General features: G+C 31.9%; 1 protein-coding gene across 1 annotated transcript in view; it reads left to right on the top strand.

The window, feature by feature from the left end:
• The window catches only part of NKAIN (Sodium/potassium-transporting ATPase subunit beta-1-interacting protein), a 73,969-nt gene extending 53,879 nt beyond the window's left edge, over positions 1–20,090 (top strand). The window contains exon 6 of the mRNA XM_085826185.1: positions 4,002–20,090. Coding sequence (XP_085682311.1) covers positions 4,002–4,357 — 356 coding nt within the window. The 3' untranslated portion in view covers positions 4,358–20,090. The remainder of the gene's footprint in view (positions 1–4,001) is intronic.
• The last annotated feature ends 7,255 nt before the right edge of the window (positions 20,091–27,345 follow it).

Here is a 27,345-nt window from a genome sequence, read left to right as displayed (position 1 = left end):
AACACTTTTTTTGTGTGTGTACTCTGATGCTGTTGTCTATTGTAAAGTATTGATAACTAGGTCAAAGTTTTGCATAATAATCTGTTTCCATAATGATGTCATTTATGGTTGAACAGGGAACATGCAAGATGAGTAAAATTTCATAAACACATTTGCTGTAGTATAAAGTTGCAGATTTTTCTTGTATGCTCTCTATACAGCTAGATCAGCTTTGCAGTGAAGTTCTAGAAGTTACTTACATACTTCTATATTTATGTGAACATTCTTTATAATATGTCTAAATCCATTACATTAGAAGAGGTTTATAGATACTTTTGATAATATAATGTGCATTCTGTGTTATTTTATAGAACCTTCATAATGTTGTCTAGTTAGGACTGCATTAAAACCTTTAGAATCCCAAAGCACTTAAAAGATTTTGCTGCCCAAACATATGTTTACAACAGTTTTTTCATCATTCCTTCTCTCTCTGTTTTGTTTAGCTGCACCATGCATTCTATGGTAGAACTGACAATAGGAAATTTTTTTGTGCTCATTTTTCCAGAATACCTATTAACCTTTTTTTTTTTTTTTTTTTTTTTTTTTTTTTTTTTTGTGGTGCCTCCTTTCCTTGATGCATTGAGTACATGTTTATATTGCTTAATGGTTAATCCAGCCCTTTGTCTAGTGGTCTAGTATCGAGCAATTAAAGTTAGTAAGCACAAGAATTTGTTCTTCCTTCCATGGACCATCACAAATCGGGCTGTGATTAATATTGAAAATGTCTGTTTATGCTAGAACAAGTTTAAATTTTTAAATTTGAAGGAATGTATATTTTTCACTGTAAAATTTTTAGGATTGGGGCTTTTAAAATCTCTGAATCAAAAGAGTAGAGAGATTAAGAGATTTTTTAGTAGAGAAAGAGGATCTGCTTGACCTTTGGATACTCTTCTGTGGATACTACTGGTCAAAACTGGGGGGGGGGGGGAACTTATGCATATTGTTGCTATTGTGTAATTTATCTAAAAGTAATCCATTGTCTCTCTCCATGTCATGACAAGGTTTTTATATCTTATTGCAATTTAAAGTTGGGAGTCGTAGAAATAGATTTAAAATTTAACAAAAAATATTAATGGTACTAAACTTACTTTCTTATTATTATACAGTTGATTTTTTTAAATTTCTGTTGTGAAACATACCAACAAAAATTCATAATTGGTAACATCTTTTGGATCAGCTTGTGTAACCTATAAGTATCCTACTCGCATTTCAAATTTAAAACTTATCTGTGCTAGTTAACTTTTGATATTTGCACTAATTTTTAATACTTTCTATGCATGCTTGTGTTGAATTGCATGTTTGTTCATAATCACTACTTCATACTTTGTCGTATTTTTTGTGTTACTCATGAATTAGTAATTAACATGTTAAATCATTATGCTCATAAATCATGTTATGTGTTACTCATACATTAGTGATCAGTAAGTTCCATTTAAAACTGAAAGCAGCTGTATGAATATGAAAATTAATGATGTAAAAGTGTTAATATCTAAATATGATTAAAATATTTTCCTAAAATGCAAAATGAAAACATTTTTATTTGCGTAAATGAGTAATTCTTGTGTGTGTGTATTTTAAAAGCCGTGTAGGCCTATTTTTATTCCTATAAAGCAGTTTAACATAGTAAACTGGTTATCCGGTATATTCTGTCAATTATCTAATTTTCATTCACATTCAGTATATTGTTTCATCTTGGAGATTATCTGATTTTTCAGTGTTCTTACAATCATGCAGTCTACTAATATTCAAATGAATAAAGTTTTAAATGATTGCAGTTTCATATGTTTTATTCCTAGTAAAATTGATAGCACTAAAAAACTTCTCAAAGGCAGACCTATTTTGTAACTCAACCACTGCATTAATTATCCACAAATCTTAGCAGTTTAACGTTTCAAATAGCTGCTTTTTATTGTTGTTGGCTAATTCCAAATTCTAAGACTGTTGCAACCTTCCAGCCCTAAGCAGATGATTTAATCCCCCCCCTTAAAGTGCATTGCGTATGGCAGTTTAGAAAGGTTTACCTAATAATTTTTATTATTATTTTTTAAATGTGTATCTTATTTGATGTAATTTGCTTATGTAATGTATTTATTTGATAACTTTTTATAAGCACCTATAACTGTAAGTATAATTCATAAACGATGTTTTTAAATATCTGAGTTGCTGCAGTTGATCTTATGCCACCTTCAGTCACAAACAAATTAAACAAGGAGTCAACCTTATTTCAGCAGCCAATTTTATATAATAAAACTAGAAAAAATATATAAAATAAGAAGCACTGTAAGAGGAAAAAGGTAATTAATATATTCTCTTTAAGAGACATACTGATTAATATATAATCAGGATTGAAACTTCTAAAGTATAATTTGAAAGCTATAAGTATGATTGAACAAAAGGTGATTAATTACAAAAGCAGTCATACCTTTCTATACGTGTTCATAACAGTAGGAGGAATTGCTTTAAGTCTTGAAATACAAGCGAAGAGGCTGTTGTTTGTAATATAACCAAAGTAGTCACTTCATAAATGCCCAGTACTACCTTCTTAGACAATTGCATAATTATTTAGGGTCAATGTAATTAAATACGGGACAAGAAAATTTTAATTACGAAACCTTATGTATATTCTCAGGTTACTGGGAATTCTTCAAGAACTAAACTCGCACACCAACCTTATGGACTTAATGATGGTGGCAGGAAATCTCAAATACTAGTGGTCAGAGAATATTTAATTTATTTTGTTTCCTTTAAAATTTTCTTCTACTTAATGCTATTAGAATTCATTTTTAGTATCATAATATGATTACTACATTTCTCTTTTTTTTATATATCAAAGTAAGAACTTCAAAATTAAAGTTACTCATGAATGAGTAATCATGAATTAGTAATTAATTCTCTTGTATTGTGGTGGTATACATTCTTGATAAATACTATCAAACTGTTAGTGTTAGAAAAATGAGTAGTTCTTATTTCTTCATTTGGTTGCAGTTATAGAGTTTAAAAACTGCATTTCTTCATTTTCTGTTCATCTTAAGTTTACGTTGAAGAATATAATTCAGGCTTAACTTCTTTAACAAGAGATAGACAGAATGTAGCAGAACAACAGGTCTTTAGTTGCCAATCTCAGGATACATCTCCAGTGGTGTATAGCGGATGCTAGCTAAACTTTATTATGATAGCCATGAATTTGGAGGTTTTCAGATATCGCAAACAAAAAGCAAAATTTTTCAATTAATTGAATTTGTAAAGAAGATTTGAGAAGTGGTAATAAATGAAGATGATTATAACAGTTTTTCACTGCAAGACAATGTCTCAGTCATCAATCAACCAATCGGCAGTGAAATCTGTAGTATGTTTCTACGTCCAGAAAATATCTCTACCAGTAGTGAAGAAAGTGACAGAGAGGTTTTTGAGAGTGAAAAACTTTGTATTAACAATTTAGTGGGAATTCTCAATGTCCCAATTAATAGTCTTGAACAATGAAACTTAATTGAACAAGAAGAAATAATGTCTGTCTATAGAATTATAGAGAAAGTATTAGCTCAAGAAAACAAAGCATATCAAAACCTTACATTGAAAGAAACATTTACTAAAACAAATAAATATTAAGCTTTTTCTACTTCTTCCTTTTTTGGGGTTGATAAATTTTTATTCTGTTAAAAAGGGGGGTCATAAATATTTTATTATTTCAGAAATCACTGTTTCATATTTTTAATTTTATAACTTCTGCAGATCATCTTACTAAGTTTATCCCAAATTCAGAATTGTCCCAATGAGTCCAGATCTCTGGCTTTGTACTAAATTGTTAACTCATTAATCTTTTACACCTGGTTTGTGCTGACAATCTATTTTGTAATTAAAAATTTTCGTCATGTCTTTAAGCTAGATTTCTTTGGGAGGCAGGGAGAGTGTTTCATATGCCATAATTTAGTTTTATTTATCTAATTAAGCATTTCAACTTTCAGGTTCAGTGAAACAAATAAGAAATCTTCCTTATAGTATAGAGTATCAAAACAATTCCACTGTAGATCCCAATTCCGGTGCCTGCCAACGTCCGATGACACCAAGAAAAGTGAAACAACGATCTACCCGGTCAAAAAGAGGCTCAAGGCGACGTTATTATCAAAATCCTGTGACAAAATTAATCAATTCTTCAAATCAGAACAATTGCAACTCAGCATACTATCCAGGACAAGTGAATCCTTCATATGCAATGTCTGAACCACCTTCTTCAGAAGCTGGTTCAAGACCTAATTCAATACTTTTTCTCAATGGAAGACCTAGTCCTATATACATGAATGAAACAGATACTGTAATTTGATAGATACTTTTAAAAAAAATATATTCTAAATTGCTCAGGGAATTCAGTTTTAATAGAACTTGTTTTCCTACCTTTAGATGTCACTTTTGATTGAAAGTGTCAACTTTCTGTGATATAAGTATTTTTTCAGGTGTTGTACAATATGTATTTAAAAAATAATGTTAATTATGAAATTAAAATATAGATATACATGAGGAGGAGTTAAATGTAATTTTAATAATTTAGAAAAACAATTGAACTTGCAAAGATTTGAAAAACAATTCTCTTTTAATGCATATTCTTTACCATTTTTAATGCATAATGTGTCAGTGTTTCACTAATACATTGACTGTAGAAAAAAATTTCTTCTGCTTGACAGTTTAATCACTAATGCATTATCTCTCTTATCTCTGTCTATTCTGAACTGCTGATGTTGATGTTGCTGATGTTGACTGCCTTCTTAATACGGCCATTATTGAACTGTTTTCAATTTGTCTGTTTGAAAGCTTCACTTATTTAAATGCTAAAGCAAAGCATGGGCATCATGAATTACTATTTCACAGTACTTTGGTTAATGTGTTTTGACCTTTTATGATTATGTATATTGTGCATTTAACCAAACAAAGTCCATGGAACCTATGGGACTGCTTCATGAGGGTGTTCCATTATAAAAGTGCTCATACCTTTATGAAGGTTGTCTGCTCTTCAAACAGACAGAAACATTTATAGGGTGGAAGATAGAAACATTTATATAGTGCCCTGCATGCTTGTGAAGGCATCCTGAATGTACGCTGCACTCACACACACACACACACACACACAAAAGGGGGAACGGTTCTATATCTCCTGTTCTACTGGGCCAATTGATGAAATTCAAATTGCGCTTTTCATGTTTTGAAAGCGGGACTTATATGGAGATTTATATGTAGCATTGTTCTAATATAGGCATTTTCACACAATATCAGACTTTAACTGAAATGACACGCCACTTTTTTCCATATTTTGATTCTGTGACTCAAATTATGCCTAAATATTAAATTTTGTAAAATTTGGTGCAAAATTTGTAAAGAAATTAAAAAATTTATCTTGCTACATATTTTTCAGTTTGCGCCAAGAATAATTTAGTTGGCAAACTTTTTAATTTATAGTAACTTATTTTCATTGTAATCAATGCTTCAAATTGTAAACGAGTAGAAAAAAGTCATTGTTCATTATTTCAAATAATTTTAACAAAGTGCATAAACCACATTTGGTGTTATTTTCACTTAATAACAAATATGCTAAATTTCGAAATGTGCCTATATATATAAATTCACATATATCCTAGAAAATTTTGAATAAAAAACTGTAATTTTTTGCAGGTATGCTTAGAAATACTTCTACTTTAAGATGATGGTAAAAATTTTACAGATTATAATTCAGAATATTTTTCAAAAAGTTGATAAAATTTATTTAAAAAATGAATCGTAAAAAAGCTGGACGAATTTTATTTGGAATGAACCTAAATTTTGAAATGTGAAAGGAAGAATCAAATACATTTAATAAAAAAAGAGATTAATAAATATATACCAAACTCAATTAACACTGAGGAGCTTAAATTTTGAGACCTAATTTTTTAAAAACTACTGCGATTTTCACAAAACTTTGCAGTTTGTCGTAATTTAAGTCTTAGAATCGAAATATGGAAAAAAAAATTGGCATGTCATTTCAGAAAAAGACCAATTTTTTGTCAAAATACCTATATTATGAAAATGCTATATATAAATCTAATACATATCCTAAGTTACGTTTTTGAGACATGAAAAATGCAGTTTGAATTTCATCAATCATCCCAGTAGAATGGGAGATATAGAACTGTCTCCCACCTTTTTTTTTTTTTTTTTCCCAGTGTGCATCTTGTAACTGCCAATTTATCTAATTTAACATGGAGACTCCCCTTTTTTTTAATTTTTATTTATTTATTTATTGTGATGGCTCCTAATAAATAGATCACCAAATTCCCAGTTTTTAATTTTTAAGCCTTTACTCATAAAAAAGTTTTCCATCAATAAATGAAATTTATTGAATTAATGAAGCATAAATTTTAAAAATTCCATTCTCCCATTCCTATAGGATTTTCAGGATAATTTTTCGTATTAAATTTTATTTGATAGGAATTGGCTTAACCTACTGTAGACATTTGTAGAACTTTTTATGAAAATGCTACTAATCGTTTATTAAGTAATGGTTTAATGGTTAGTAAAGGTAGTGGTAAATAATAATAATGGTTTAATGCAGGGGTTCCCAAAAATTTTCAGTTGGTGGTGCACTTACAGGTTTAGTATTTTGCCACGGCATCCTAGTCGTGTTCAACAAAGTGTTGTACAAGATTTGTGCTTTATAACCTGTTTACTGCATAGCGTCATAGTAAATCACAACGCTTCATAAAATATGACTGTATATTGATACTAGTGATCCGACACAGAAATGGAAACCATAATCTGAGGCTTATATAGGTATATATTGAACTGATACACAAGAATATTATATTATTATTATTAAAGAAAATAGAAAAAAAAATCAGTGGGACGGGTGAGCTTGTTGATCTCCACAAAGTTTTTCAAAGCAAGGATAAGACTTGACTCTGCCACACTCATTTCTTGTTCCCCATTGATCTTTGAACAACATTTGCTCTTTATTAGAGCTACAGCTGAAAAATCCGGTTCCCCATAAATATGATGTTGCAAAAAGAATGAGAATCCCTAAAGCTTTTGAACTTAGAGTTGGATATTCATTTCTGATGATTATCCAAAACTCCATCAAATCAGAACTAGAGAATTTTTTTTTTAAGGCTGTTATAGCAAGAGAGTTCATTGAGACTCCCTTCTTTTTATGTAGGGAATTCTGTTGAATTTTAAACATGGAAATGGTTCTGGATCCATGAATATTTCTCGGTCTTTTCTTCCACAATGTATTTTGCAAACCATTCAGTGAGCTTTGAAATGTGTTCTATGAAAAGAGACATCAATTTTTGAGAGACAAGTCATTAGAGGACATGCATTTGTGCAATTCAGGGAAACAATCTTGACCATCATCCTCATTAACTTTTCTTATCCACAACCTACAGTTTTCTTCTAAACGTCGCAATCTTCTTCAATAGTTTCAAGATGTGCCTATTATTGCCTTGTAGAGACAGATTCAAGACGTTCAGTTTGTCAAGTATATCATACAGATATGCCAGTTTTAGTAAAACGTCTGGTTTGGCAAAGTATCTGGAGTTTGCATGTCCTTCCTCTTGCAGAAAAGTGTGAATTTCTTAATGTAACTCGAATGCGCAGGATAAGACATTCCCACGTGAAAGCCATTGTGAACTGCAGTAATATAGCAGGCCTGTGTATTCAGCTTCCATGTCCATGCAATTTTTTTTTAATAGTTTTGCTTTTAGCGGCCTAGTTTTTATGTAGTTTACTACATCTATGATATGTTCCAATACCAAATTCAATTTGCAGCTCATCGACTTCGATGCAACGGGTCCACATAGCATGCAGTGCTTTACTACAAATAAGGGCTTGCAGTCCCTCCAGACATTGATTAAGTGTCATCTGTACATACACCAAAACACTTTTCCCAATCAAAATTATTTTGTGTTATAAACTTTTCAAGAATTTGAAATAAGTTTTGAGCCTTTGCACCTTCTGATGCTTTGACAGAAAAAGTCTTCAACAATTATACTTGTATTATCATCTAGAAAACTTATCTAACAAATAAGGTATGCATCTTTATTACTGTCTGTAGCCTTAACAAGTTGTATAACGTGCCTTTCATTTTCTCTATTAATTGGTCATTGAGATCCTCGGCTTAGACTAATAGTGTTGTTAGATAAATATATCTTTGTAATTAGTTTTCCCGTTGATTCTCCTACCATAATATTAACCGTATCAAGAACAGCCAAAAATAAGTTTTTCTGCAATGGTATGAGGTTTCTTGCACTTCACCACCCTGTATGCCACCTTGAAAGATGTTAGCAGTGCGTTGCTAGGTGCTGAAAGAGCGCCTTACTCTTCATGGCACGCACTTGGGAACCCCTGGTTTAGTTTGTTTATTAAATGTTTATTTAATTTTGTGTTACACTAATATATGGTATAATACCAGGTTTTAACCACACGATAGTATGTACATTAATTGTTTCATCCTATTTCTATTATGTTCAAAAGATCTTTAATAAACTAAAGCTTCCCTTCCGTTCTTGGATTTTCTCAATATATAAGTGTAAGAAAATTACAAAATGGAATTAGGTAATGAATATAAAATTTAGTTCATTGCCTAAATGTTCATATATTTTCTGCCATAATCATATTATAAATAATTGAACAGTCTGACTCATGTGTTATAAAGTGAATTTAAGTCAATTTGAACTTCCTTTGAAATAGTATTACTGCATAGCATGAAAGCATCCGGAAGCTCCCAGTTTTTCGCATTTTAAAGTTAGTAGCTGTAGTACATGACCTTAAACTGAAGGGTATAAAATATTGAATGAACATGCTGTTTTGATAGTTATTGCCATATTAAAATTATATTTTTGACTCTTCCTCATAAAAACTTAAATGTCAACTCATCTCACAGAATGTGTAGCAGTTGATTTTTTTTATATATACCAAGGCCAAAGGTTCAATTTTACAGGTTATAAATTTTAAGTTTCGGGGACCAGTTGTAAGGGGGAAAATGAGTGTTCAGAGTATTTTATGATATCTTAACATGGTTGTTATATGTCGTAAAATATCTAGCGTAATGCATAGTGAACAAATTAATAAAAATGCTGGTATACACATTAGTTCCTGAACTTTAGTTTATATGTTCTCAAACTGTAGTTAAGGAATTAATACAGCCACTTATTCAGACTAGAATGGAAGATAGTAAGGTATGTAAATAGCAAAGTGTTTTTAAATACCATTTTAGGAACTGTAAATTTTATTCTTTATTCATATAAGAATACTTAGCTTGAAAATGTATTTCATAATAATGCACTACTGTATATTATACTTTTATGTTATCTGATTTGTAAATAGAAGTCTCCCACCCCAGTGTAATTCAGAAAATGCATTTTATATATCTGTTGCATCTTAATGTGCAAAACTATAGGGTGGGACAAAAAAAAAAATAGCACACCATGCTTTTGTTAGAAGCTGTAGCTCCTTTCTGTGTGCTGACTGTCAGATTACTAAGCATTCCAGCTTCATTTTGTTTTTGGACATATTGAGTCAGAAAGATGGATGTGCATCTTGTCATGTTATCATTGGAGTTAGGTTATGTTTTCGTAGCATATCCTGTATATGCTTAGTTATATTTTGTAAAACTAAATTTCCCGCATTTGTCAATTGATATTTTGCCCCCCCCCCCCCGGAAAAAAAAGATATAGAAGTATACTTCAGTCATCTTGATATGCAGCAAAATGTGAGTATTGAGAATTTTCTAAATTCTCAAAGCATTTGTACTACAATAAAGTTTTTAGAAATTTTGCAAAATGAAATTTGATTTTATCAGAATTTTTAAATAAAAAGTCCTTAAGGGCAATACTTAAATTAATGAACTTTTTCTAGCTTGGAATATTATTTTTGCATTAGTTATTAAACAGCTTTTAAATTATTTAATACAACATATTCTGTAAATTTTTAAATACATTTTAAGATATGTCTTAAAACTTTCTTTTTAAATGTAATTTTTGGGGGAATCTCAAGAAATTTTTCAAAAGCATGCTAATTATTTTACATTAATGTCTATTTTTAAGCAATTATTTGTAGTAATCCAAGTAATAAATGCAAAGAATGATGAGAAATATAATAATGAATAAATGTGTGTAAATGTCAATAATCCATAACTTTTTGCTTTAGTCAGTTGCATTTTAATTTCAAGTAATGTTAATTTTAAAAGGATTCAAATTTTTATTAATTTCATATTACTGGCTGTAATACAGATCCAACTGCTACCTAAGTACTTCAGTTCAGTGCATTATTAGGGTTAAATTCAAGAAAACCAGCTATTTAATATGAGGATTTCGTATTATTTTAACAAATCTTGTTCCTGGTTTCGGATTTCTCACAGCAATTTTGGTATGGCAAATTGTAAGCATTAGTTTGATTTAATTAGTGATAATGAAATATTTTAACCTTTGACCTAAAATAGTTATTAGTGTCTTGAAATTTTACTTATTAAATTTTATGCAAAAATGTGGGCACATATATGAAATTGAAAATATGTTCACCATGGGAGAAAGAATTATATATCTTTCATTGCTCTAAAATGAAGATCTTACATAAGGCTTATAAGATACTTCTAATACTCTAAATGGTTAAGTATATAAAATCTGAATATTTGGAAATATGCTTTAAAAGATTTTTTTTTAAAGAAAATTCATTCTAGTAGTACTCTATTTATTACATTTTCATTAAAAAAAAGGGCATATTAATAATGCTTTGCTTATGTCCTGTTATTCTAAATTTCTAATACTTCTGGCTGTCGATGTTTTGAGAGAGATAATGGGCAAAACAAAAGTCTTCAGTTTGACATTGATCTTCTGAGGGGCAGAAGGCACTAAATTTACAGTTCCCACACCTGACTTCACACAAACAATGATGACCATTTCAAATGGAATTTCATAAACACTACATTTACTAAAAGGTATAAGTTAATTTTCTTTTTATACTGAGCATTTGTTATTGGACTGTGTCCTGAAGTTTGTAAATACTTATGTATAGTTTTATAACTTTAATTTAAAATATTTATTTATTCATGTTTTAAATATTTTTATGCCAAATGCATTTATTTATTCTTTGTATTTGTACATTTTGGTGTTCTGTTTAATTTATCAGTTGTGTATGAATCAGTCAGGTATTTTGTTGTGAATTTCCGAAGTTATATTAAATTACATATATCCAGAAATGAATTGTTCTGAAACCCACTTTCTTTCTAAAGAAGACCTGTTAAATGCTCAGTGTTTTTTATATATGTCAGAAGATATATTTAGTCGGAGGATATATTATTTAAGCCATATTATGCATGATTGCTTCCCAAAAAAAGTGTTTTGGAAACCTTTTGAAGAAAAAATAATTTTGATAAATACCCACAGGGTTCATAGCGGTCCTTATAAGTGCTTATAAGTCCTTATATTTGAAAATAAAATATAAAGGCTCTTATAGGTGCTTACTTTTTCTTTGAAGCCCTTATTTTAGTGCTTATTTTTTGCTTTTAGTACTTTTTTTTTTATGAACACACTATTTTTCCCCGTACCAAAGCTGAAACTAAATAAACAACTTTTCTTCCTAATATGGAATGTCAGATGGTGAATCATACTGCCAGAAATAGCTTTTCCCCCTTTCTCTGCATTAACATAACCTTTGTTGTGCACAAAGAGTACAGACCGGTGCCCGTCGTTCTATTGGTCAAAGAATTGAGAAAGCAGTAGAAAATTCCAGTACATTCGGCATTCTTTTCCTCCCACCCAAATACTACACACGTTTGAATTTTTATCAAGATCTTAAAAATTTGCATTCTCGTTCTGCTTGGTCAGTTCATATTCATGTTTATTATGATCGTTATGCTTATATTATGAGCATATGTATGAATGTTTATAATAACATAGTTGCAGGAACTGCTGAAGTATAGTAAACTTCCAAAAATGGTTGTGTTTTAACACAGATTAACTTTCTAAGGAATAATATTCAGAATGGCTTAAATAAAGGGAAAGTAATCGAATAGTCAAAATAATTTCACTTTTTTGGCCAATACATTATACAGTACGAAGGTTGGAAGGTCTCTCCTTTCTCCGCAAAATCTTGAATATTGAAACTGTTATAGTTCGCTGCAAAACAAGCAACGGACCTCTTCTTTTTTTTTTTTTTTTTTTTTTTTTTTTCCACTTTCCAATCTGGATTGAATAGGACTAAATGTTCTGCGGTCTACCAACCCAAGCGAAGAATGATTCTATTCTGGAAATTTAACGCCGTCTGTTAAAAATTAGAATGAAAAACACCCCAGTTATCTAGTTCTTTATTCTCGCAATACCGGCAGCTGTTGATTCCGATTGCGTAATATCACATAGGGAAGAATTACGGTGCACGTATTGCGCAATAACGTTTGCGATATTTTGCAGAGATAATTAATTTTGATGTTCAGTCTAAGATTTGTTTATGAACATTTAAAAGAGTTTTACTGTGCTTGCTAAGCAGAATATTTTTTAGTTCCGTTGGTTTATTTTTATATGATGCACATATCAAAATGTCAAAAGCATTTATTTAGCGGGAAAATCTAAAGAGCGGCTACAGTCTACCCCCTCCGCTCCTCTTTTTCAAGTTACGCTCGACTGTCCGAATATTCGCCAATTTCCAAGTATGCGGGTTAGTTAAGCTTTTACTGTTAAAGAATGACTGCATGAAGCAAATTTCTGTCTTCTGATTTCAGAAATGTCCCTCTTTTTTACTTAAATTACTTTGCTTGCTATATCTGTTAAGGGAAAACTGATATACAATGAAAATTTAGAAAATGTTCAGAATTTAGATTTAAATTATTTAAATATCAATATAAGTGGAAAAATAAATTGTATTTATTATTAGGTTTGAAGCGAATACAATAAATATGCCTTGTTATTTTTTATTTTCTCTATTTTGAACTGAAATTTCATCATTAAATCTTGTAATATAGTTTTGTTCTGCATAGTTTTTTTTTTTTTTTCCCCCTCTCATTGTAAACTAGTTCTGTAAATTGAACTGTTATTTAAAATTAAAAAAAAAAATAATAATAATTATCTTCCATGGTTGAGGTAATGCTTATTCTCTCTTAATAAATACTGCATTTCTCATATTTTAATAATATGAGTCTAATTTTTAAGGTTATGCAGTTGTGTATGATGTAATTAGACAGGTGCTTATTTTTTTAACTAAATTGTGGCTATGAACCCTAACCCTTTTTTTTTTTTTTTTAATTGTTGTTAGTGTATTACAGATTTTAACTGTATCAAAACTATACTATATAAAATTTTAGTAGACGGCCTAAAGCATTAATCTATAGAACTGCATTTTGAACAGGTTGTAATGTTTATTAATTTGCATAAAAATCAAAGATATTGAAATATCTGCAAAACAGCTCCTGGGGTAGTTTTGTATTGTTCTGTGCACATATTAAATACTGTTAAATGTACTACAGTAGAATTGTTTTGATGAGTTTGTCATGTTACATTAATGCTTATCAAATGTCCTTAAATTTATTGTATTGAAATATATTTTATTTTAAAATGTAAGAATAGATAAGATTTGTGGTTGTGTATTTTATGATAAATATTTTTAGCTACTCAGTTTATTTTAACTGTAACTACTTATTTTCTGCAATTCATTTAAAGCAAATTAATATTGCCAAAATGTCATGCTACATGTTTTTTCCATTTAAAATTTTTCTGTATTTCTAATGTTAATTAAATGCTATTTTTATGTAGTCCAAATGTGCATTCATATAGAGATCAGAAATAGCACCATTTACTGCAACTTTAAAAAGCTGCCAGTTTCATAATCTTAATTGAGCTATTTAAATATAGTAAACTACATTATGTGTTAAATTCAATATGATGCACAAACAAACAGTAGTTAAAAATATATTTACATCCTTTTTATAGCAGTGAATATTGTTACTTTATGCTTAGTCGTGTACAGTTGACTATTGAATAATGCAAGGATTAGGGATGCTAATTCTCGATGTTGTTTAAAAATATGCGGGTAACTTTTCAGTATCCTAAAACTTCACTACTAATAATCTGTTGGTAAGTGCCTTAATAATAACACTGCTGATAATATCTGAATAGAACACATTTTGTGTATTTTATATATGAAATTTAAACTTTTATGTTAAAGAAAATTAGTAAAAACATGCTTGTTAGAAGATTATTAGCGGAAAAATTACATTAAGATGTAACTTTTTAGTCCAAAGCGATTTGAATCCCGAAGGACTATTAGTTTCGTTTTTGGCATTTTGCGTCGGACTCATAAATGTCGGTTCACTTTTCAAACTGTTGCCACAAAATGTTAGAGTCCTGCATTATATTTGAAGAAATTAAATAATGAAAAATCTGCATAAATGTATGTATATTTCTCGTATTGTGATAAAACAACGGTACATAGAGTCATCGAATTTTGAATAACGTAATCCTCCAACGAATATGAGCATGTGGAAGACCAAATTTGAAATTTGAAATTTGTTTTATGATCGATTTCCTATTTTTTAAAACTTTGACGAATTTTTGATTAACAAACTCAAGGATTTCAAAGCGAGCAATGGCAACGTTGTGCAGAAAAAACATTTTTATCTCCAGCGCGTGAGTCTCTGTATCGGAAATTCTAAAGATATGCTCGTTTTAAAACTATTTTGTGATATTGCTGTTGCACTGGATCTTATGGTTTAAGTGCGAGGAACATGATATTTAATAAAGAAAGGTAATACACAAAATGTTAAAAAACGCCCCTTTGGACGTAATTTAAAATCTGAAACATTTCAGATTTTTTTTTTTTTAAATTTGTGTTTATCAAAAATTTGCATTTTTTGTTTGCAGTATGATTACCTGTGTGACAGTACCAGCATCAGTATTGTCTTATATTGTATTAGATGGAGAAAAATGAGAATTGGAAAGAAACCAAGCAGTGACATAAAATTAAAAAGGATATACATTTCCTGGTCCTTTAAAGCATAAACTAAACAAAACAGAATTCTGCTTCTAAAAAATGGCTCTTTCCTGATGTGTACAAATGTCACTGTGAATGGAACTTAGTGACCAGATATCCCAAATAGTGCTGGGCAGCTCCACATCTCAATGTATTGTTTTGCTTCAAAGTATGTCTCCCATAATAGTTGACAATAATCAGTAAAATATAGTTGATAGTGCTTTTCTATGCTGTTTTGAATATATTTTTGTAGGATCAGAAATACATTCCATAATTAAAAAATATGCTTTAGAGAACCTGTAAAGCCCATAAACACCGATTTATGAAAGAATTTGTGGATTTCTCTTCGAATTACATTTCAGATTTGGAAAATAGTGAAATTTGAAGAATTTTAAATAAACCACCTTTTGAAAATATTTTATAATGTAAACACAAAGAAGAAAGTTTAACTTCTGGAGGTTAATATTTTGATAGAAAATAATTGACTACAAATTATTCAGTAAAGTATTGTATTATTTGTATTTATAAAATACCTAAAAAATTAAACAGTCATCTGAATATAAGATAAAACTGAGCACAATGGATGGACATTATTTCCATAATCAGAACAATTAGATTCATTTCACATCTACAACGTTAATAACTGAACTCTGCTGAGAACAACTGTAGTAACAGTGTATTTTGATGATAAATGTAATAAGAGACTACCTCTAAAAATGGTTTGGTTTATTTAATTATGGCAAATCACACTAGGGCTATCTGCCTAAGGGGAGGGATGCCTTCATGGAGGACTTTCTAAGGGAAACTGACTCATATACACATTACACATGGGGAAACCACGAAAAAGCCCATGCAGCCAGCCCGTTCGCTGGACTTGAACCTCAGGCTGAACTACCAGTGTTCAGCAACTTTACCGCTCGGCCGCTGGTGGGCCACCTCTAAAAATAGATACTATTTCTGAGATCATAAATTAAACATTGGTATTGAATATTGTTAACAGCCATATTTTCTTAAGCAGTCATCCCTCCAGAAAATAGAAATCGTATGGAACTGTGTGGTCTGTGTGAATGTTTTCTTTGTAAAATACAAATGCCAATGATGCAAGTTGAAAAGAACCAACTTAAAGTACTGATTGTTTAAAAAAATTAGATCATGTTTCAATTTTTTTTTAAAGACACTAAAATTATCTTGTCATGCCTCAGCTTTAGAAAAAGACATTTAAACTGAAGCAGGAAGAATAGTTCCTATTAGATGTGATCAGTAGCGTTGTATCACCAGTTTGCTGCTAACCTTTCAGACTTTGCTAAACTAATTGCCAGAATATTTTTTCAAACCTGAATTTATTTATTAAGTTTCTTGTATAAGTGGAGTCACATGATACAAACTTGCACTGTTCAAGGGTCAAATGTACATAATTTTTTATCTATTCATTACTCACCAAGATGCATGATAGCAGTTTAAATAAAATATTATATTCTCATACATATATCACATTTCTGAAGTTCCTTAAGATTTAAATTCAGATTTTATAAAGTTTAAAATTGGAATAGGAATTTTGTTCAGAATTGCAAAATGACAATAAGCAATCCTCATGAATTGTTAGTGGTTTTTAGGAAAGATTCCAATTCCCTTTAGTAAAGTTGGAATCTTTCTATGAAATCAACAATGATTCTCTTGTTTAAATTCTTTAATGAAGCATTTTAATTACCACTTCCAGTTTAATTAATTACAAATTCCAGTTTTTAATTTACATAGTACACTTTGTTAACTAAATTTCACTTCACATTTCCTAGCAGATAATTTTCATTTATATATTCTCTCTCTTTATATATATATATATATATATATATATATTATTATTCTACTCTAAAGCATATATATGCTTTAGAGTAGAATAATGATGCAATCTTCTCTCAATAATTCATCTGTATTGTTCAGTTATGATATTTTTCATTTCATGACAGAAATGTTTGAATTTAAGTTGATGCTTTTCATACACATTTATTAGGCACCTTTTAGTTTGTGTTATTAATGCTAATATCTGCACAAAGATGTCACATTTTCATTTGTTTATGCTTATGTCTGCACAATTCATATCAATGTTATTTCATAGTTATGTGTATAAACTAGAGATGTATACATTCTGCTCTAGTGTGCTTAAATTGTATGTGTATGTAAATGTGATTTTGTAGAAAATGCTGTTTTTTGCATAAGTAAAATCTTGATCAAAGAGTTTTGAAAACTCATTGAAAATAGCTTAGTTGCTCAAATATCTATATTTGTAATGTAGTGTAGTTCTAGATGTTATTGTTTAAATGTAGTGAAGTTTAGCCATATATACCTTTGTAAATTCCTGTTTTATCGTTTTGAAAGAAATGAAAAATACAAGCTTTGCATATTTTTATTAGAAACAGAAATGTAGCTAATTTAACACATTCAAAAAAAGTTATCATTTTTAAATCATATATATTACCACTGTAGTACTGGCGCAGCTAATTCTGACAAAGGTCATAATATGTATTACAGTAAACCCTCATCAAGCATTACACATGCAGCAAAATTGTGTTCAGATTAAGAAAGTATGTATAATTTAAACAAACCCAAATATTGTTATATAATTAAATGGGGAAGAAAATGAACCAAATGTTAATTAAAATGATTTTTTATTCTTAAAATATACATGATACAAATATTTTTTAAAAAAGTTAGTGCTTTTTCAAATGCTTGAACTATCATGACGCAATGTCTTTTGTAAAGAAAGACATTAAAAAAAATCAATTCTTTATTTGGATCAATCTCCATTGCAAAATCAGACAGTTCTTGTGGCTTTTTAACAATTCATTTAACATCTTGTAAGTTAAAGGTACTTTATTTTCTTCTTCATTATTGCTGCTTGAACTCCCAAGTGGTGTTATAAAATGATCGAGGTCTTCATTTGTCATATCTCAATTAATTCTTTAATGTCTCCTTCTATATATGAGAATTCTTTGCTGCCAATAACTTTTGCAGTGTACTATTTCTTTGGCATAATTTTTCTGACAATAGAATTTCTTTAAAACTTTCGATAACTTCTGACCAGGCAGCATTCAGTGTTGATGAATGAACATTGAATCGTGTATGAATAAAATTCTAGTGTTGGACAAATTAAATGGGAACAATTAAGATGACACACATATGCAAAATCGAATCCGCACTGAGCAAGAGTTTACTGCGATATATTATAACCTTTGTTATCTTTTGATATGAAGCCTTCAAGGTGTTATTTATAAACAAATTAAGTTTGCAGCTGAGAAATATAATTGTTTTTAGCTGTAGGATGCTTCTGTGGTACAGAAAAAAACTGACATGGGTTTAAAAAGTATATTAGCAGCTCAGTAAGCAAAGATGTATTTTCAGCTGAGGATTGTATAAGAGAACATTTACTGTTTTTATTTTTGTTACTACAGTCAAAAGTCTTTAATCCGGATCATAAAGCTACAAACTTTCTGTGCATGCGTAAATGCATTAATGCGCTTACGCTTGCGCATAATACGTTTGCGCATGCGCGTTTAATGTATAACTGACGGTATAAGCTAAGCTAAAATTATCTAATTATCTATTTCAGTTAATGTTGCACATTGTGTTATTCCTTAATCTTCAAATTGGATCTGGCTTATTTTTTTTTTGCAGACTGTTAGAGCAATTTTATAAAAGTAAGCTTGAACTTTCGATTATGTCAAATAGAATTTCCAATTCTGGAGCTGCCAAAGGATCTACAAAGCAAAAGCATGTTTCGATGTCCATTAAACAAAAAGTGGAATAGCTGCAAAAAAAGATGGATAAAGGCATGAAGAAAGTGACAGAGAGGTGATTTGTTTCTCTAACCATTCCGAAATCTGTTTATCAATATCACGGGGGGGGGGGACGTCATGGCACGCAATGACCTGGAAGTTGATCTGTCAGCACTATACTCATCTTCAGGGAAGATGTTTCTATTTTATTCGGCTTAGAATTCCTTACTAAATGTAGTGTTTCATCTCGATGTACTCCGATACAATTTAAATCAAATTTCTCGTCATTATAAATGTCACTAATACGCATAAAATAGTTTTCTGGTTGCAATTTTCTAATTTCGACTATGCGTAATGTATGCTTTACACATGCGCGCATTGAAGGAAATGTTTAATAAAGTAAACAAATAAATATTAAGCTTTTTTTTGTAAATTTTGATACCCTTTAAATCACAATTTCTCTTTATTTCATAAATTACGATTTAATATTTTTAATTGTATAATTTCTGCATGCCATCTTACCAGATTTAAACTGACGATCTATAATCCGGAATCGCCGAAGTTCCGACGAGTCCGGATTAAAGACTTTTGACTGTATATGGTGTGTTATATTGAATGTATTAACAGTTAGTAATTCAGAAGTCAAACAACAAAATTAACAGTTCTTTTAGATTTAACGATAGCTTTCTCATTTGTCATCTCATTGAAGTTTCTCCTGTAAACTTTTTCTTGTAATGAAGATATTTTGAAAAAAAAGAAAATTTTATTTTGATGAATGCATTTTATTGGGGGAACCCTAAATTTGCCAATTCCCAGTTTTTTAATTAATATTCAAACATATATTTAAAATCAATAACGTTAGGGTTATGAGAAAGAATTTCAGGAAATATTAAAATGGATTTTAACCTTTTCATTAATGCAGTAGTTAATTGTGTAGTATAGTTCAATGTATTTTTTTCTTTTCTACCCTTAAATTATAACTAGTTTGACTAAAATATTAAACTGACTGTAGAAACCCAAGTGCCAACTAAAAAATATGAAGACCAGTTTAACTCAAGCTAGGCTATATTTTAAGCTACTTTGATGATTATCAGTGTATTTAAAATGTACATAGTGCAGAATTTTGTACTCATGCATCGACTAAGAAACTTCACATTTGCCAAAGATTATTTTCGAATATATTTTTGTATAGAAATGTGATATAATGATCTGTCCATTTCATTATTTTTTTGTTGTGGTATTCATAGCGCCTTATCAAAAGTATAAGATATTTTGTCTTTATTTTGAAAATAAAGTATTTTATTCTCATTTCGATGTTATTTATTTGATATTGGAAAATTCTAACAAATATAAAGGTATGGGATATTTAGCTTTATTTATGAGTAACTCTTAAATTGGTATCTGTCATAGTGATTATTCGAATCATTTACATATGAAGCAAATATAGATACTGAATAAGTATTAAAAAAATGTGCTTACTGAATGATACTGCTTTAAAATATTTTATAAACACAGATAACTTCGCTTTTCTTCACACAGCTAAAATAGCCTGTCTGAAAATAATTTTTTTCTTGCATAAACTACAAGGTTAATTGCTTTTTATAGCTCCATTGCATTTTGAGTTTATGTTATAATTCTATTCTAAAAATGTGTAAAGCATGTAGTTTACAATCATCAATACACTTTTGTATCATAGAAGAAAGGGAGAAAAAAAGGTTAACTGAATTATTAAGGTCGTACAGAAATGAATGACACAAATGCTGCCACAGAGCAGAATACAATTTATTAACAAAAAACTGATAGTACATCAGTAGAAATAATCGTCGCCCATATCAATACACTTCTGCCATCCACCTGAAAGGTCCCGAAGGGCTTTGGTAAACCAGTCTGTCGGGGGTGCGCCACCTACGGACAATTGTATGCAAATCGGCAGAAGATTCAACATGTTGGCCCCTGTCTGTGTCTATCATCTTGTCAAGCAAGGCATAGTCCGAGGTTCACCCACTTTGCACACACATTTGTCATCTCCATCTCACCATGCACAGTTGCCTGCAATGTTCCTTGTACAAACCCTGTCTTTTCCTGCATCTTGCTGAATGTTATGCTCCTGTTCGCGATGATCAAATCTGACACGGCTGCCACATTTGCTGCTGTATTCGATGTTGCTGGTCATCCCACACTGACACTTTTGGCTGTAAGCTCGACTGCTGAACTTGGCCAACCAACGGGATACGATATGCCTTGAGGGTGCTTTGTTCCTGCACACTGAGACTGTGCGACGATGGCTCTCACTACCCTGTATCCCTTCTTTCCATAGGAATGAGCCCTCAGGGGGCTCACTTTTGTGAGTACGGGTGTGGCAATCCCGAGGTACCCTAGCCCTTCAGGGGATCATCTTGGTGAGACGGGTGTCACGATCCTGGAGCCCCAGTGATCTATCCTCTTTTCCGTCTCTTCTCCTCTTAGCCGGAACTTTTTCCCTTCCCTTCTCCCTCGTGGTTTCTCTCTACGGAGTTTGGGGCTCGTCACAAGAAACTGGAACAGCCCTTGTCTCTAGTTCTCGAGTGGCGAGAAAACTGCCCACGTGTTTGCCGTGCGTGGAGACCCGTGTCGCTGGAAAGGAGGGTCCTGGTAGTTGAGGGGCGAGGTACTGTCCCCAACACACTGCTTTGGCCTCTGCTTCAGCTAAACGGGAGGCAATCGGCTGGTCACTAGTCCTTGTGTCAGTGGCTTGGGGTCAAGCTCTCGGGAGTACCTGCTTTCGGGAAAGCCAACTGTGGGGCTTCAGTTTGCGTATAGGTCCGGCTAGCCCAAGCACAGGAATCTGTGTTCCCTTGTTGGGCTCCGTGGTGGGCGGGACCGTTGGACCCGAATCTTTCTTCTCTTCAATATGCCAAATTCTCATATTTACCTTATAAAAGATTTTGAAGTTACTCCAGTCACTCAACCGAATTCTGAAAAGTCTACTATTAAACCAGTCACTCAACCTAGTCTTGAAAAGTCTACTGCAAAAAAATTACAGACAGAGGCAAATGCAAATAATCCTAATAGTAGTCCCCGTTTCCTAGTTATCTCTAACCCTGGCGAGCTGCAGAAGATGTCTCCTTTCATAATAAATAAATATATTCATTCTTGTATTGGTGATCCGAGAAGTATAAAGCGTCTCCGCTCCGGAGACTTGCTTATTGATACAAACTCAGCCACCCAGTCTGCTTCTTTACTTCAAATAACTAAACTTGGGCAAGCGAATGTCACTGTAACAGCACATAAGTCACTAAATTATTGTCGTGGTGTAATCTCGGAATTCGACCTTCTTTATGTTCCTGAAGAAGAGATCGCTTCCGAGCTATCCGACCAAAATGTCTGCGGTGCTAGGCGGATCAAGATGCGTAAGGAAGGCAAGTTGATCGATATGAAACACGTGATCCTGACCTTCAACACGCCTGATCTGACTAAGAATATTAAGGCCGGATACTTAAATTGTCCTGTAAGACCTTATATTCCAAACCCTATGCGATGCTTCCAATGCCAGTGTTTCGGCCATTCTAAGACGTCTTGTCGTGGCAGCCAGACATGCGCTCGATGCTCACAGATTGGCCACGATTTTGAAAATTGTACCGCTGCGCCTCTTTGTATAAATTGCAAGGGTGAACACCCAGCATTTTCACGCCTGTGCTCAAAATGGAAATTGGAAAAAGAAGTGCAGACTGCAAAGGTTACGAGGAACATCTCATACGCGGAAGCCAGAAGATTAGTCCAAAGAACACAGCTACGACCAAATACATCTTGTGGGAAAATCCCCCAAATGATTTATGTATCGCCGTTAGAGGGCGCTTCGCTTCTGAAAAGGAATGTTAGTTTTTAGTTTGCGACGTAGTTAGTTAGCAGTGAACCTTCGATGCAATCAAAGTTGCTTTGTAAATAAAATGATTATTTTTGTAGATTGTTGAAGTATTTCACTTCATTTAGAATTAGAACCACCTTTCGCAATAAGGCGCATCGGTGCCGAGAACCTTTGGCCAATTTAGAAGTTTGTGTTTTTTAATTTTGGATATCGTTTTATGCGAAGACAGCCAAGGTAAGCCTGTATTTTCTATTTTTATATAATATGGAAGATCTTATTGCTAAACTGAAATCGAAACGAAAGGTATTGAGGACAGGAGTGTCCAAGATATTAAAGAAAATTGAAACCGAACTGAATAAAGATGATAGTAGTATAAATGTAAATGTATTAGAAGAAATTTTAGACCAGTTAAACGAAAAATCAAAATCCTTGAGCAATTTAGACGCTGAAATAGAACGAGAATTAAAAGTCGAAGAAGACGAATTTGAACTTGAAATCTCATCCGCTTTGGAATATGAAGAGAAAATACAAGTGTGGCAGTTTAGAGGAAAGAAAAAGTTGAATAAGTTGGAAAATTCGGACAATGCAAATAGAGACATTTCTAATGAAACCGTTACAGAATCCCAAAACGAAAGTAACAAATTCACTCGTCTTCCAAAATTAACGATCTCTAAATTTTATGGTGATTCTTCGGATTGGTTAGAATTCATAGGTCAGTTCGAAAATGCGATTGATAAAAATCCGAATTTATCAAAAATAGAAAAATTAATTTACTTAAAAAGCTTTCTTGGTGGCTCAGCCGCCAAAGCTATTTCTGGTTTCACTCTCATCGAAAATAATTACGAAGCTGCTCTTGAACTGTTACGTTCCAGATTTGGTCAAAAGAACATCTTAATTAATTCGCATTTAGGACAACTCTTAAGTACTTCACCTGTTAGAAATCCTAATGATATAAACGGATTAAGAAAACTTTTAGATCACGCCGAAGTACAGATAAGAAATCTTGAAGCATTAAAAATAGACTCTGATACCTACGGAAATCTCTTAACGCCTTTAATTTTGAAATTACTTCCTAATGAATTCGTTCTTGATTATAGCCGAAAAATTAAAGACGAAAATTGGGATTTAAAAGGTTTGTTAGCCTTTTTGAGGAACGAAGTATTCAGTAGAGAACGCGCGGCTTCTGTTAATTATAATTCTAGAGAAAAATATTCGCGATTGGAAAAGCATTTGCCCTTCAAACATAAACATTCTCCAGCCATAACGAGCAAGCTGTCTACAGTTGAGTTATTAGCGGCGTCATCCGAATCGCAGTGTCTGTTCTGCGGGAACACAAATCATAAATCTGCGGATTGCGAAGTTTTAATTGTAGAAAAGAAAAAGGACATCTTAAAAAGTGAATCGCGGTGTTTTTTATGTTTAGGTCGGTATCACCGGATCCAAAATTGTAAGCAAAAAATAAACTGTGCCTTCTGCTTTAATAAACACTCAAAAGCCATTTGTTATTCATTCCATCAGAAAAAAGATAATGAAAAACCTGAAAAGAAAACGTCGGATTCGAGCGTTATTTCCGCTGTTTCGTCATATAATTCCGATGAAAATAGATCTAATAAAATATTATTACAAACGGCTTCTGCATTGATCCGAAATAATGATAAATCTGAAAATGTCAGAATTCTTTTTGATAATGGCTCAATGAGATCTTTCATAACTAAAGATGTGTCCACTAAAATGGAACTTCCGATTGTTAGAAAAGAATCACTTTCTGTTTATTCCTTTGGTGATAAAACTGCGTTAGAAAAAACCTTTAATGTTGTTAGAGCAAAACTAGAAAATGTAAACGATCCTAATCTTAATATATATATTGAGCTTCTTGAAACCGAAAATATATCCAATACTGTTATCTCTCCTCCAGATTTTAACTTTGCTAAGAAAAATAAAATTTTACAAAATCTACAATTAGCAGATTGTTGTAGAAAAAGTGACAAAATTGATATTCTCATAGGGGTAGATTTCTACTATTCTATAATTACTGGTAAAATTAAAAGAATTTCAAGAAATGTAGTAGCCACAGAATCTTTATTTGGGTGGTGTTTGCAGGGTAAAGTAAATAACGATCATAGTGAATTATTAACTATGAAAGTAATTGTAAATGAAAACTTGATATCAGATCAGTTACAACAGTTTTGGAAGCTAGAAAACTTGGGTTTGGAAAGTGATACTCAAAACGACAAAACTGTTGATTTAGAAATTATGAAATCTTTCGAATCTGATATCAGGTATAAGAACTGCAGATACCAAGTAAAATTACCTTGGAAACCGAATTCAAAACATTTAATGGAAGATAATAGGGATATAGCACTTGAAAGATTTAAGAAATTGAGTAACAAATTTAAAATTGATAACTCTTTGTTTGTTCAATACACAGAGGTTTTAAAGGATTACGAGTTAAAACATATTATTGAACCAGTTCAAGAAGACAATCAAAATGATAAGACCCTATTTTATTTACCTCATAGAGCAGTCATCAGAAATGATAGAGCAACAAGCAAACTAAGAATAGTTTATGATGCTTCAGCCCATAAACCAAAAACAATCTCTCTAAATGACTGTTTATATACTGGTCCGAACCTATATCCTGATATTTTTGATTTATTGATAAAATTTAGACAAAATTCGATAGCCTTTACAGCGGACATTACACAAGCATTCTTACAGATAGAGTTAAATGAAGAAGACAGGGACGTTACACGATTCTTTTGGAAAGATGATCCTAATGATAACACTGAGAGTTTGAAAATCTTTAGATTTACAAGAGTTTTGTTTGGAGTAAAATCTAGTCCCTTTCTTCTCGCTGCTACTATTAAGCATCACCTTAAAAATATTCAGAAATATATCCTGAAACAGTAGAACTCTTAAAGAACTGCCTGTATGTTGATGACATTATTGGTGGTCAACAAAATTTAGAACAAGCCCTGAAAACAAGTTTAGAAATTGTGAACATTTTTAATGAAGTTAGCATGTCACTACATAAGTGGCATACTAATTCCAAAGAACTCAAAGATATTTGGCATCGCAAAGAATTTTCGATGCAAGAATCTCCTGAAGTTGTCCCGATCAAAGTGTTAGGAATTAATTGGGATACGGATAATGATAATTTTTATTTTGACACTCAGCACTTGACAAATTTCATTTCCTCGTCAATCAACTCAAAACGTTTTCTATTGCAGACCGCAGGCCGTATTTTTGATCCTGTCGGATTTTATGGCCCTTTCACTATAAGAATAAAGTGTCTGATTCAGGAAATCTGGTCTGCCAAAATTGATTGGGACGATGAACTTCCACCTGATCTTAGTTATAAATGGAAAGCCTGGTACGAAGAAATTGAGGAACTGAACCACCTCAGAATTCCCCGCTACTATTTAGAAGGAATATTAGATGCAGATGTGAAACAAATAGAACTCCATAGCTTTTCTGATGCTAGTTTGAAAGCTTATGGATGCGTGGTATATCTGAGAATAGTTTTGAACAATGGAACTTTTCAAACAGTTTTTGTTGCTTCCAAGAGTAGAGTTGCACCTCTGAAATCCCTTACACTTCCTAGATTGGAGCTTTTGGGTGCGCTTTTATCCGCTAGATTGAGTGATAAAATAGCAAAATCTTTAAAATACGAAGTAATCCCCTTCCACTGGACTGATTCTCAAATAACGTATTTTTGGATTCAGGGATCTCCCGAAAGATTTAAATCTTTCATCAAAAACAGAGTTTATGAAATTCAGAAACTAACTGAAAGCAATAATTGGCATTATTGCCGTGGGAAAGATAACCCCTCCGACATCATATCACGAGGAACTACTGTTGCTAATTTAAGAAATTGTTCACTTTGGTGGTTTGGACCAGAATGGTTGCAAAACAAACGTATAGACTGGCCAGTTCAACCGAAGTTTGACGTGGGAAACGATAAGCAACTAGAACTCCGTGGTAAGATATCTGTTTATGACGTTGTTGTGAAAAGAGATGTTCAACTATTGGATATAACAAAATTCAGTAATGTGCTGAAATATCTCAGAATTATGGCATGGGTTAGACGTTTCGTTGCTAAGACAAGAAAACTGCCTGCTAATAGTGGAACATTAAGTGCCTTTGAAATTCAGGACACTGAAATTTTTTGTGTTCGTAAATCCCATATGGATTTCTTCACACCTGAAATTAAGGCTCTTCAATCTAACAAGTCAATTTCTCCAAGCTCTGATATATTCAGCTTGGCACCGTTTCTTGATGAAAATAAAATTCTCCGAATTAAGGGAAGATTAGAAGAAACCGAATATACAGTTGACGAGAAGCATCCAGTTCTTCTTCCTAAAGATACCAAATTTACTGAATTAATTGTAAAAAGGGAACATAATAACGTTCTGCATGCGGGAGTTGCAGCAACTTTAGCCAAACTAAGACAGAAATTTTGGATTCCTAAAGGCCGTCAGTTGGTAAAAAAAGTCTTAGGGAACTGTTTAATTTGTCGGAAATACGCAGTAAAACCAGCGAAACAAATGACAGCTCAGTTACCTAAAGATCGAATTGTTGAAACTCCACCTTTCTATGTTACAGGCGTGGATTTCACAGGTCCAGTTTACATCAGGTCTGGAAACGACATTCAGAAATCATACATCGTATTGTTTACGTGCGCTGCTACACGAGCGTTACATCTAGAACTCATTTCCA

The sequence above is a fragment of the Stegodyphus dumicola genome, chromosome 11, assembly GCF_044657685.1.
Source record: "Stegodyphus dumicola isolate Sdum_Otavi_A_Nest chromosome 11, ASM4465768v1".
Taxonomy (NCBI): domain Eukaryota; kingdom Metazoa; phylum Arthropoda; class Arachnida; order Araneae; family Eresidae; genus Stegodyphus; species Stegodyphus dumicola.
The sequence above is the reverse complement of the archived record's forward strand: the minus strand, read 5'-3'. Positions and strand labels throughout refer to the sequence as shown.